Source organism: Apus apus, chromosome 23 (genome assembly GCF_020740795.1).
Source record: "Apus apus isolate bApuApu2 chromosome 23, bApuApu2.pri.cur, whole genome shotgun sequence".
Classification (NCBI taxonomy): Eukaryota; Metazoa; Chordata; class Aves; order Apodiformes; family Apodidae; genus Apus; species Apus apus.
Window position 1 is genome coordinate 2,597,619 of NC_067304.1, and position 13,363 is coordinate 2,610,981.

Consider the following 13,363-nt stretch of genomic DNA (forward strand, 5'->3'; position numbering starts at 1 on the left):
ACCCCCTGCAATGAAGACCCCAAAGTCACAGGTGAACAGGACTGTATTTAACCAGAATCGTTTGGTGTGGGTTGGGTGGTTTTGTGTGTGTGCAGGGAGGCCTGACAGCCCCTTGGGCTTTTGTTCTGTTTTTCAGGGAGCAAATGAGCTGGAGGAGAGAGGCCAGGGCAGTGTCACTGATAAGAGCTGTGACATCCAGTGGCTCCCACTGGGATGCTTTGCTGTTGGCTTCTGTGGGCCTTGGACCAGGTCCTGAGCCAGGACTCCTGAAGTCCAAGGGCAAAGACCTAAATGAAGCCCAGAGCACCATGACCTTCATATACAAGCACTTAATTAATCACACAGAGGTGTTGGCCCTCGCAGGGTGCTGGCCCTGCCACCCAGTGGGGAGTTCATCATCTGTGGCCAGTTCACCAGCACCCGTGTCCCTCTCAGCCCTCCACAAACCAACCCCAAATCCACTGGTGGGGCCTCTTTGTATGGGTAGTGCCCTGTTTCTTTTAGTGGTCTCTTTCTGCATCAGGAAGCAACACCCAGCACTGCTGAGGAGGGAGGTCTGGGGGTGGGGAAGCAGGTCTGAGGGCCAGGGGGCTCCAAAAGCTTTATTGCTTGTTGGCTTCTGCTAACATCTACGTGACTCCAGTGACTGACAACCACCTTCAGGGAATGCACGTGTTAGTTAAGGCCACCCTGGCTTCCCTGTGGGGGCAGAAGAAGGCACCTCTCAGTCTGCCAGGGCTTCCCTGGCAGCTGCTCTTGATGGGCCATGGACCCAGGGTGCAGCAGGAGATGCAGAAGGGTCGCTGGTAGAAACCAAAGGGGACCTGCAGCCCTGGGCAACATCATCCAGACCCTCTGGTGGCTTTTTAGGTTTGTGGTTTTGTTGTTTTTTTTTTTAGGGAGGGTGGAAACCAGAGTCTGGGGAGCTGGGCCCATGTCCCTCAGAGGAGATGACCCTGCTGCCTTCTCCTCAGCGTTGGGCTGTCCGAGTCTCCGGGCACGGTGTGGCTGCTGCTCTTCCCTGAAGGAAACAGGAGCATCTCTGCCTTGTGTGTAGTCACCTATGGGCTCTGTGCTGGTCCCCACTTGCCTCCATCCAGAGGTGGCCACAGCAGCTGTGTCTGCTCCGTGCTGGGCTCTGCCATCCTGAGGAGCTACTTGGTGGGCTCTGTGGCCAAGGTGTCCACACCTGGAGAGGGTGGCACCCTGCTGTTCCCACCGTTGCTCACGCTGTCCTTGCTGTTGTCCCTCACGGGGTCACTGCTTTTATCCTCCACTTTCTGCTTGAGTTTCAGGGAGGAATCTGTCCGGGAGAGGAGGGGTTGGTAGCCAGTGAAACCTCCGCTCACGTTCGTGCGCTTCTCTGGGAACAGACAGAGGAAGAGGATTGTTTCACAGGGTGGTGAAGGGTAGAAGGGATCTTCATCAGGTTCCAACCTCCCTGCTAGGAGCAGGGACACCTCCCACCAGCCCAGGCTGTACAAGCCTCATCCAACCTGGCCTTGAACACCTCCAAGGAGGGGACATCCATAACCTCCCTGGGCAACCTGTTCCAGCCCCTTCCTACCCTCATGGTGAATAATTTCTTCCTGATGTCTAACCTAGATCTTCCCTTTTTCAGTTTAAAATAATGACCCCATGTCCCATCACTGCCCTCTCTGGTGAGGGCTCCAGCTTTCCTGGAGCTCCTTCAGGTACCCCAGTCCCTGGGTCCCAATGGACCTGTCAGCCAAGGAAAAGGGGTGCTGGGTCTCTCCTTGCCAGAGGTGTGGAGGCATCTTTGAAAGATGCGGGCTCTTCCAGCCCCTGATGCCCCCAGAGAGGGGAAGATGGTGGGAGCCTGGGCTGGGGCCCCAGCATGGCTGTGCTCGGGATGGGCAGGGGAGGGTGTGAGGGGTGGTCTCCTACCTCCTGGCCCGATGGGGTGCATCAGCCGGTTCATCTGGACGTTCCAGTGCTTGACGTTGGTGCTGGCCTGACGCAGCTTCCGCTGGGCTGCCTGGGAAGGCACAAGGAGAGGCCTGAGCTGCTGCCCCGGGACCACAGGCAGGACTTCCCCTTCCCTGAGTAAGCCTGGACTGGAGGCTCCCTCTGGGATGGAGACCCAGCTCACCCTCCTCTAGGCCTTCTGCTCCACCTCCCGTCCTCCCCCCTCCACACACTCCCACTGGTGACGTTGCTCTGGACACCAGTGCTGTCCCCCCAGGGCAGGACACGCTTCTCCCATCTCAGCCACCAAATCACCCCACGGCTCAGAAACCCCTGAGGCAACACCAGCTTGGTCCCCAAAGCTGCCGGGTCCTCCCCAGGGTGGAGGTGACTCAGGGCAGGCTGGGAAGTCCCCCTGGGGCTCACAGGGCGAAGGGATGTGGCACTGGGGTGATGCTCACCATGACATCTTGGTCCACCCTCTGCCTGTTCACCCTCACTTCTTCCAGCTGCTTCTGTGCCTCTTCCAGACACTTGTTCTTGTTCTCCATCTCCTGCTTCAGGACTTGCTTCTCCCGCTGGGTTTTGATGATATATTCCTCTTGCTCCTCCTTCAGCTTCATCAGTTGCTTCAGCTTCTCCTCTTCCTCAGCCAGTAGCCTGTTGGAGGAAGAGGTGAGGACATCCCTCTGACACTTCATCCACCAGTTGCCCTCCTCCTCCCTGCTGGCATACTGGGAGCCACCCGCACACCCTGCTACCCTGGGGAACGTTGCCCTGGGAGTGGGCCTGGTGGAGCAGGAGCAGGGATGTCCTACCTGGCCTGTGCATATCTCACAGACTCCTCGTCCTGCCGTGCCTTCACCTCCTGCTGCAGGGCCTCCTGGAGACGCTCCTGCATGTCTTCCAGCTCCAGGATGCGCTTGCGCTGCCGCTCTGCCTCCGCCTCCTTCAGGACCATCTCTGCCTGCATGGAGGCACGAGCCTGCAGCCCAGAGAGGAGCCATCAGCACAAGCCACCACCATCATCCCAGGGTCCCTGTGCCCCCACATCCCTGGGTGGATGGGACCAGACATCTCCCACGCTGGGCAGAGCCCATGGAGAGAGCTCCAGAGCAAGGAGACACACGGTGTCCTTTGGAGCTGCAAGGTCAGAAATGGGTTCCCTGGCCACCCTGGCAGTAGCACTCATCTCTCATCTGCCCCCCAGCTTCATACACCCCAGGGCAGGTTCTCCTCATCCCCTGCTCCTCAGGCATCTCCCGCACAGCGGTGCTGACGCCTCGGTCCCCAGGTCACACACAGCCCTGAGCCCAGAGGTGGCAGCAGTGTTGTTGCAAGAGCAGGACGTGCTCCTAAAAGCTCCACTAACCCCCCTGGGCTGCCACTGGCAAGGGAAGGAGAAGGCGGGACCCACCCCATGAGTGACACGGCCCCGTGGCAGGACGAGCCATGAGGATGCGCCCACCTGCTCGGCCTCCCGCAGCTGGATCTCCAGGGTCCTCTGCATCTCCTCGTGCTGCTGCCGCCGCCGCTGCTCCTCCTCCTGCAGGAGCATCTCTGCCTGTCGTTGGGCCTCCTTCAGCAGCTCCAGCTCCTGCAGCTTCCTCTCCTTCTCCTCCTGGAGCTGCTTGAGCCGCTGCGTCTCCTCCTCCTTGGCCGCCTTCCGCTGCTCCCGCTGCTCCCGCTGCTCCCGTCGCTTCTGCTTCAGGTCTTTGTGCAGGGACTTCTTGCCCTCGGCCTGCAGCCGGATGGCGGTCTGGATGGCTGGGGAGGGAAGGGGACGGTCAGTGGGGACACAGGAGGGGACGCGGGGGAGCCGGGGAGGGGGCAGAGGGTGGGCACAGACCCAACGTCCACTCCTGGCGCTGCCGGGTGTCGGAGGCGCTCATCTCGTAGGTGCGGGACGAGGTCTTCACGCAGAACATGCACCTCTTCCCATCCCGGTCGGGGAGCACCTGCAGGGACAGGACACAGGATGGTGTTACCCCCAACCCGTGCCCCATCTTATCTCCACCTTCTTCAGCCATAGGACTGGCCCTCCCGTGGGTGAAATTGCGTCTGCTTCGGCTGCTGGGGCTCTGGAAGTGGATCTTCTGGGTCTCCTGCCCCCAGGCTGAGGTCAGCCCAGGCCGTACCTCCACACAGCAGTGCTTGTCCAACACGATGCTGCCCTTCTTCTCCTTCCTCTCCTCGCTCATGTAGTAGGACAGGACACTGGGCTTCAGCGTGAACCACCGCTCCGACCAGTTCCTCCTCAGCTGGCCCTTCTTCCAGAGGTAGCCCTGCACCCCGGAGACACGGGGATCAGAAACAGGGACAGCCTGGGCTTTGTGCCCCAGCACACAGAATCACAGACCATCGAGCCCTACAAGCCCTGCCCCACTCCTTGCCTGTTTGAGCACATCCTCGATGACCTCCTGGTACACCTCCTCCACGGCCATGCTGACGGCCTCCTGGTCGATGCCGCGCAGGAACCGCCCCGAGTTCACCATGTCCAGGAACTGCCAGACTGTCACCCCCCCCTGCCCCTGTGGCTCCTGGGACAGGTAGTCCTCCAGCTCACAGGAGTTCAGCTCCACGTTCATGGCTGTGCAGATCTTCTTCAGCAGGTACTCCACCTGTGGGGACACGGGGCAGGGAGAGGTGAGAGCCATCCCCACCCCACCGACCCAGCTGGGAGAGCCCAAGACCACATCTTCCAGCCTAGAGATGCAGAACCCTTATCCCAGAGGATAACCCCTTGGGATGGTTGATGGCCATGGCCAAGCTGCTCCACCTCAGCAGGTTGTCACTGGGTCAGAGCTTGACTTAGGCAGGTTTTCCTTTTTAACCACACGACTGAGATCTTTGTGAACAGCTCCCTGTGGAGGAGATGAGGGCCGTTCTGAAACTGCCAATACATCACTTTGAGGAAGGACTCAGAAGGTTGCCACGATGCTGGGATGGTTGCCACCACGTTGGGAACACTCCTTTCAGCCAACCTTTGCTGCCAGCACCCCCTGCCCACGACCTGGAGACCGAGGAGCACGGGTGCCAGCAGAGAGCCACGCAGCGAGGTGACGCACGGTCCCCGCACCCAGCCAGAGGGGTTTTTTTACTTTACACCTAGTCAGAAGAATGTCGTGCCCTTTAGTCTCTTCTTTCTTCATTGGTTTTTTTTTTTTTTCCAAGCTCAGCCCTGCGAGCAGAAAGATGATTCAGTTTGTCATGGTCTGGGGCACAGGAAGCTCCTCTCCCGGGGAGCAGGAAGTGCGGTCGCCCTCCTACGTCTGCTCAGCCCTGCATGTCTTGCCTGCTTTGGTTGTTTTGTTTTTTTTTCTTTGCCCCTTTTGGTTTTTTGGGGTTTTTTTTTTTTGGTTTCTTTTGACTTTTCTGCTGATCTCAGGAGGTTGATGGTGGAGAAGCAGATGGCAGCTGCTTGGCCAGCTGGGCTCCTCCTGGTGAGGCCGCTCTTGGCTTCTGAGCTTGTCCCTCCTCTCTGCCTTCTTTGGAGGGATTTGATTTGAACCCCCCCGCCCCCTCGGAGTCAAATTCCAGGTGGAATTTGGAGGGGAAGGTTCTCCCTTCTCTGTGGGTGGAATTTGGAGATTACTGGTGGCAGCTTTGCAGGGCAGCTGGGGCAACCTCAGTCTTAACTCTCCCGATGCTGGGCAGAAGGTGAGCAGCTGGTGGCATGGAGAGGGACAACCAGGTCTGCTCTGCCACTGCCTTGGTGGTGGCATGGGCTGAGAGCAGCACGAGGGACACAGCTCCATCCAGCCTGACAGTGCTTTCATGGGGAGGAACCTCCCATTGCACCGGAGTTGTAAGGATTTCTCATCATCATCTTTTTCTCCTCCATGGAAATCAGGAGGAGCCCTCCAACACTGTGCTCAACTCAACCCTTGGGTGAGATGGAAGGGCTTTAGGCAAGGGACCAGCTCCAGGAGAAGCTGAGCTGGGGGAGCTCCTTGGCTGGGGCTCTGAGAACTGGCACATTCATTTCACAGCAAGCAAAAGAGCTTGTTGGTGTGAGCTTGGGCCATGGAGGAGCACTATGGACCAGCCCACACCTCATCCTCCAAGACATCCATACTTGAGATGCTTCAGCCTTTTGGAGGGGTCCTCCCAGCTGCTCCCAGCTCACCCCCCCTCCCTGGGCAGCACGAATGGCTGTGGACATCATGGAGGGTGCCCAGGGCAGCCAGCCCCCTCCTCCCACCCAGGCCTGCTCTCTCCCACACCCTGGAGCACCACATCTCAGGATGTGGTGGGACATGCCAGGAAGAGATAGTGGGATGTGTCACCCCAAAGAGGGCTCTGCCAGCTTGCAGAGCCCTGGGAGGATGAAGGTTTTGGGCAGGAGGGGCAGGTCCTACCTCATCTGGCACCATGATGAGAGGGTATTTGTCTTCAGACAGAAAGTTGAAGAGACACCAGAGCTTGAAAGCATCTTGGTGGGACACAACACTGTTCCCATTCCGGTCAGGCTTGTAATTCTTCTTGGCTGTCAGGGTCCAGCAGAGCTCATCAAAGTTTTCTTTGACAAAAGCACCTTCCTCCACCTGTGGACAGGAGCCAGGGGGTGAGTGTGGGGCTGCAGGGGGGTCTGGGGAGGAAGGACTGGATGGAGGGTGGGCAGAAACCCTCACACCTGAAACCTGTCCCTGCTGGTGAGAAGCATGGGGGGGACTGATGGTGGGACCCACAACTAGAGTGCAGGTGGGATCTGATCTGTGATGCCAGCATGTGTCCCCACCACAGGTCCCCTTATGCAGGCAAGTGACACGTGTCAGAGGGTAGAGAAGGTGCTAGGGGACCATTGCAGCCCCCAAGCACCATGGTGGCTCTGCCATGTCCTGCCAGGCTTTGGAGCACCACCAGGAACCCCGTGGTGAAGCACACCCAGGGCCCTGGGGTGCTCTGCCCAGCCCACCTCCCCATCCCCTCCAAGCCTTTGGCTCACTCTCCTTATCCCATCTGGCCACAAAGAAGAAGGAGGGCTCAGCAAAGGGAAGTGCTGGCCTGCAGGCAGCAGTGCAGGCAGCAGTGCAGGCAGCAGTGCAGGCAGCAGTGCAGGCAGCAGTGATGCCACCACTGGTCTCAGCCTGTCCATGACCTCTAGCGTCATGAGATGCTTCACACAGCAGTTCTGGTGTGGCATCAGTGAGCTGTGACAGGGACCAAAGCAGCCTGGCAACATCTGGTCTCTCCATCCCAGCTGCCTGAGTCCCACGAGACAAAACCACAGGCTGGACTAGCAGGACCAGAGAAGAACCTTTGAGTGGCAGAAAGCTGGAAGTCCCTCTTACTAGGAAAACCCACTTCTCCTTCTCAGGCTGCCTCTGGGATTTTATTAGCCGTGGTGAAACTAGAAGAAGGGGCTTTAAAGGCCACTTCTTGAGTAACCACACAGGAAACTGGCAGGATTTTGGTTGCTCTGCCACGGAGACGTTGGGCTGGGTTGACCTTGGGCAGCTCTGTCCTCTCCTTGCAGCCCTGGACCAGGCTGGGCAACTCCTGAGCAGCTCAGGACATGGCAAAGACCTTCATGAAGACCTGCATGGAGCACCACACGCCAGGGAGAGGCAGGGCTGAGCAGGGGAGGGAAGGGAGCAGCTCCTGCACCCCGCTCCAGGGCCCCCCTTCTTTCGAGCACACAGTGGAAGAAAACTGTCAGGTCGTTTTTCCTCCCCTCTCAGGCCTGGAGGAAACCAGCACCCAGCCACAAGGTCTCCTGTGCCAAACAAAGGTGCCTTTGAGCTGTGCAGAAAAAAAAAGGGAACAAGCCCCTGCCCACTCCAGCCTCGGCTCCTGCCCCGGCACCTCGTCCTCCTCCTTCTCCTCCTCTTTCCCAAATGAGGTCACACCTCACATTTCAACAGGAGTGGAGAGGGAGAAGGGGCTGGGACAGGCAGCCGGGTGGTTTCTGAGCCCTTTAGGAGACACCAGGGGAGATGGGGCTCCATCCAGAGCCTCGATGGAAAGGGCTGACTTCAGAGACATTGGGGATTGAACGTTCCTCCCTCACTTTCGCATCTGAGTGCTCCCCAGCTCTCTATCTTTTTTGGGGAGGGACTTTTTACCAGGGTGTGGAGTGATAGGATGAGGGGTAATGGTTTTAAGCTGGAAGAGGGGAGATTGAGGTGAAATTCTTTAGACTGAGAGTGGTGAGACCCTGGCCCAGGTTGCCCAGGGAAGCTGTGGCTGCCCCATCCCTGGCAGTGTTGAAGGGCAGGTTGGATGGGGCTTGGAGCAACCTGGGCTGGTGGGAGGTGTCCCTGCCCATGCAGGGGGTTGGGACTGGATGTTATTTAAGGTCCCTTCCAACCCAAACCATTCCAAAATTCTATGACTTTTTTTCCCCACTCCCGGCACCTCCAGGACCAGAGGGCAGTGGAACAACAGGGCTCCCACAGGAGTCAAGCAGGGACCGTGGTGTCCCCAGCTGAGATGCAGCAGGTGGGTGGGGTGGGATGCCTGAGGGACTGACCTTATCCAGGATGTACTTGTTGAGGTAGGGCATGTAGCCCTGGCTGGACACCGGCCCGTCGTCGTCATCGCGGAAATGCTCCTCCAGCGCCACGGGGTCGTGGGGGATGCACAGCACTGTGTACAGGTTGTGGGACAGCACCTGCCCGAGCAGGAGGGACAGGGAGCAGGTCAACAACCCCCAGCCCTGCCCCATTCCATCCCCACCCACCCAGGGACCCTGCCTGGCCCAGCACCCCCTGCAGCCACAGCAGCGAGGCACCCTTCGGGCTTGGCAGAGGGACCCGGGGAACATTCCCACAGACCAACCTGAGGGAATCACATCAAACCAGGCAAAAATGGAGGATTTTCCCCACATTTGTTTATTTCTCAGCCCATGGAAAATGTTTAATATATTATTGTTAAATAAAGGGGCCGTTTCTACTATTAGAGAGCAAACAGGACGTGCTTTCATCTAGAGAAGATGGTAAGCCACCCCAAGCCATGTGTTGGGCAGCTGCCCTGAGGGATTTCTTGCAAACACAACCAACCACAACTCTCACCAGAGGAGCACAGAACTGCCACAGAGATGAAAATCAGAAAATATTGATAAAAAACTAAGGAGAGGTTTTGTCGGGAGGCGGATGAGGGGGATCTGGAGATGCACCATCTCCAGAAGCAGTCTGGAAATGTCACCAACCAGCCCGTTTTTGTTCAAATCCTCCCCAAAGAAAGCATGGTTTGAAGCTCCCAAACTTCCCACGTGCTGAAAAGCCCCACGTTGCTGCTGGAGCCCAGAGCAAGGCTGCCCGTGACCACCCCCAGCATCTCCAGCTCGTGGTGCTGGGCAGGCTGATGTCTCCTTGTCTTTACCTCCCAGCAAGCAGGCAATGGCTAAAGGACTGTCCCAAACTGGTGTCTTCCCACTGCACCAGGGTTTTGGATGGGGCTTGGAGCAACCTGGGCTGGTGGGAGGTGTCCCTGCCCATGCAGGGGGGGTTGGAACTAGATGATCTTGAAGGTCCCTTCCAACTCAAACCATTCTATGATTCTGTGATCTGCAGCTTGCCAAGGGTCCAAGGGAGGGAGGAGATGGGGAGCAGCATTCCTGCTCCTCTGTGCAGGGCTGGAAATTTCCTCCCAGCAGGAGCGGAGCCACCCAGGGCCACGGCAGCTGCTGCAGCTGGAGATGGTTCTTGCTCAACCAGATTTTCTTTCTCATTTTCACCCTCTGGCCCAGTGTTATCACCTGTGCTCCACCCTGTGCTCCAACACCCTGAGGCATTAGCCCTGAGTGCTGCTGCTGTGGCTGCACCCCAGGGGTGGGGAGGGATGGCAACACCCTGGGCATCCTCTGGGATGGCTAAGCAATCTACCAGGATAGAGCCAAAGTTTGGGAATTGCTTCCCATTTCCCTCTTCCTCATCCCCATCCCTCACACTTCCTCTTGCAGCATCTCAAAAAACCCTCAAAGGTCTGGGGTTGTGCCCCTGGCCATGGGCAGCACCCTGACCCCTCCATCCACCCCAGCACACTGCAAACCACAGCCCCTAAACCACCGTGGTCACCTAAAAAACAGTCAAAGGGGAGGAAAGCCCTGGGCAGGCTGCGCCAAGCCCATGGAGAGAGAAAGAGTGGGAATCCCGCCCCCCCCCCTTTCCAGGCTCTGAAATGAGGGAGAAGAGAGGAAAATAACTGGGGGAGAAAGGAAGGGATACTCTGAGCCTTTGAGAGCAGTTTGGTGATGCAGCCTTTCCCCCAGGAGATGGCTGGGGGGTAACAGAGCTCTGCCTGACACACCTGAGCACCCCAAATCCCTCTGAGCACCCCAAATCCCTCTGAGCACCAGCCCTGAGGCTGTTTCTCCACCCTCTTTCCTGCTTCCCCCATGACTCCCCACTCCCACCCCTCCGTAGCTGCTGCTGCTGCTGCCAGCCAGAGCTGGGGGTGGAATATTTCACACTGCTGGAGAATGGCAGCCCCTCTTCTCCCCTGTGGGAGACACCGGGACCAACGCCAGGGCTGGGGGGGACATTTCAGGCTGAAAAGCACCAGGATTGCTCTGACCTGCCTGCCCCAGCTGGGCACAGCCAGCTCGGGGGGCTCAGCTCTGCCCGTGGGAGCCACATCCCACATCCCAATCAGCTCCTGTGGACGTGGGGAGTCACTCAGCCGGGGAGGATACGATGGTACCGAGAAGATAAAAGCTCCTCCAAGAGCAGGGCTGGGAACAGAACTAACCCAACAGTCCTCACCACACAGCACCCGACCACAAGCCTCTTTCCTTCCTGTGCAGATCCACACCTACCCTCACGTAGACGTGGCACATGTTTGCATAGGAGGGTCCACACAAAAGGCCTCGACTCCTGAGCCCCACGGGCTTCACCATCAAACCTCGAAACACCGCTCGAGTCCCCGTGCAGCTGGAGAGGGGCTGGGGCTGTGAAGCACCCAGCTCATCCCCCAGGAAAATCCTCCACCACCACCCCCCCCCGCCCCCAGCTCTTGGGGCTGGTTTTGTCTCTGTGGGTGCAAGTGCTGGGGAGCACTGGCATTTCCCCCCCACCCTGCTCAAGATCCTTCTTGCAGGAACACGCCTGGCTGCGGGAGCAGAGCACAGCCCGGGAGGAGTCTGGGGAGGGAACGGCCACTGGGGCTTTAACACCTCACTGCTCCAACCTGGGTTTCTTCTGCACTGAACCCAGGAGCAGAAAGGCTGCTCGTGTAGGCCGGGGCAAACCCGAGCTGGTGCTTGGCACCAGTGGGTGATGGGAACCTGCTCTGCCTGGCCCTGAGGCAGGGGAAGAAGATCCAGGGCTGAGCCGCATCGTGGAACGGGGCAGCCCGACCTGCCGCCGTCCCGGCTTGGCACTGAAGGCAGGTGGAAAAACAGTGAGGGGTGAATCTTCCTTTCCCTCTGAAATGTCACCCTGGGCAAAGCCACCACGGAAATGCCATCACTAGAATCGTAGAACGGGGAAGGTTTGAAGGGACCTTAAAGATCACCAGGTTCCAACCTCCCTGCTGTGAGCAGGGACACCTCCCACCAGACCAGGCTGCACAAGCCTCATCCAACCTGCCCTTGAACACCTCCAGGGATGGGGCAGCCACAGCTTCCCTGGGCAACCTGTTCCAGCCCCTTCCTACCCTCATGGTGCAGAATTTCTTCCTGATGTCTCACCTAAATCTCCTCTCTTCCAGTTTAAAACCATCACCCCTTGTCCTATCACTGCTCTCTCCAGTGAAAAGTCTCTCCCTCTCTCCCCATCTTTCCCACGGCCAATCCCCACAGCCCCTGCACGAGGGGCTTTTTGCAGCTCCTTGTACCCTCCCTGCACAGGCTCTAGAGGAAATTGCCGTTGAAGTGAGGGTCTCTGTGGCCTCAGCGTGGTGGCTGGTGATAAAGATCTCCCAAGACAAACACTGCACGTGTTCGCGCCAGCGTTTTGGGTCTGGCAGCGCGCCCGGGCACGGCTCAGCACCCAGGGTGCAGGGGATGCTCTGAGGGGAGCAGAGCAGCCCCTGGGCATTAGCAAAGGGGATTAGGCCCTGGCCTCCTTTGGGATTTTCCTTAATTCCTTCAGATATTTCAACAGTTTTAAGTAGGCTCACGGGGCAACAAGTCTCTGGGGAGCAGCCGAAGGCTCTTGGCTGCAGAGGCAGCGAGTGGCTCCAGAGCCCTGCAAACTAAATCCTTCATTTTTTGGACAAAACAATCCATCCCACACTCAGCCCAGCACCTTCCCTGATGTCTGTTCCACTGGGGGGAAGAAGCTCCATGAAGCAGAGGGAAGAGAAGGAGAGACGTGGGGTTTTTCTGCAGCGTTTCACAACTCATCTCGCTGCCCTGATGCAACATCTCCCCCTGTTTTGCATGTTTCCAGCTCAGGTCTTCTCCCTTTCATCACAACCCCCTGCTCCAACAGGCATTTCCAACCCCTGCACCAGCCAGAAAACCACAACGGGACGTTTTTGCACAACAACAACAACGAAAAGGGAGTCCCAGCATTTGCAAAGGGGAAAAAAAAGAATTCAAACTATGTCAATCATTATTGTCAAAGCCAAGGTACAACCCGGGGTGTTCGACCATCCCAGGGGCAGACAAAGAAGGTTTTTAAAGCCACGATGGTTTTGGTGAAGAGCTGAAAGCAGGAACCTGCTGCAAAGCTGCTGAAGGGGTGTGGGAGAGGGTAAAGATGTGTTATTTCTGGCCAGACCACCAAGGAGCTGTAGTTTAAAAACGGTCTGTCTGTACCTACCGACCCGCAGGCTGAACAGGAAGCAGAAATAAGGGTGCTCTGGCTGGCAAGAAAACATTAACCCAGTTTGGGCTGATAGTTGGCCATAAAACGCCTAATAACGCGAAAAGAATTGGGAAAACCCCCCAACTTTCTCCTCGTTTTCACCTAGAAAATACATTGGAGCATTAACTCCCCCCACCTTTTCTTTAAAGGCAGACAAGGCAGAGACAGAAAACTTCACGAAAACCAGCGTGGAGGTGCTAACAAGGTCCTGGCGACCTTAATATTTATCAATTCCTCCGTAGAAAGACCCGGGGGGGATGCAGAGCATCCCCGGCCCCGCTCTGCCCCCCGGGGCCGCCCGATCCTCCTCCCGCCCTGGCCGAGGACTCACTTTGAGCTGAGATTTGGAGACTTTGCCGCTCTTCTCCACGTCCAGGGCGGTGAACGCGTACCAGATGGACTTGAGCAGCTCCGCTCGCAGGTCCATGGCTACGGGCGGCGGGGGCAGAGGCGGCTCTACCGAGGATTCCGGTTCCAGGAAACCGCCCGACCCGACAGCCCCGGGCGGCCGGGATCGTGCGAGGCAGGAGCGCCATCTGCTTGGGTGCACCCCGGAGGGGGCCCCGGGCCCCAGCTCACATCCGAGGTCCCCATCTCCACCCCACGCACCCCTAGATATCCCCCCCACCCAAGGAAGCGCAACCCAGGCGGGGCTGGGGGAGCCCCGGCAGCACAGG

General features: G+C 58.1%; 1 protein-coding gene across 1 annotated transcript; it reads right to left on the reverse strand.

Moving 5' to 3' along the window:
- Positions 1-213: 213 nt before the first annotated feature.
- Positions 214-13,136, reverse strand: DEF6 (DEF6 guanine nucleotide exchange factor). Its single transcript, XM_051639195.1, has 11 exons — positions 13,018-13,136; positions 8,405-8,545; positions 6,291-6,476; positions 4,323-4,550; positions 4,068-4,214; positions 3,779-3,887; positions 3,398-3,696; positions 2,748-2,914; positions 2,391-2,589; positions 1,909-1,999; positions 214-1,363 (listed from the first exon to the last, which is right to left on the reverse strand). Exons 1-11 carry the CDS (start codon positions 13,111-13,113, stop codon positions 1,155-1,157), a joined length of 1,872 nt encoding a protein of 623 aa, XP_051495155.1. The 5' UTR covers positions 13,114-13,136; the 3' UTR covers positions 214-1,154.
- Positions 13,137-13,363: the final 227 nt, after the last annotated feature.

Bases quoted from the DNA above. Each gene is read 5' to 3' on its own strand.
- DEF6 (XM_051639195.1), bottom strand. From the start codon at position 13,113: ATGGACCTGCGAGCGGAGCTGCTCAAGTCCATCTGGTACGCGTTCACC. The intron at 4,551-6,290 runs GTAGGACCTGCC...GTGTCCCCACAG, and splicing joins TCATCATGGTGCCAGATGAG to GTGGAGTACCTGCTGAAGAA. The intron at 2,000-2,390 runs GTGAGCATCACC...GTGCCTTCCCAG, and splicing joins GGGTGGACCAAGATGTCATG to GCAGCCCAGCGGAAGCTGCG.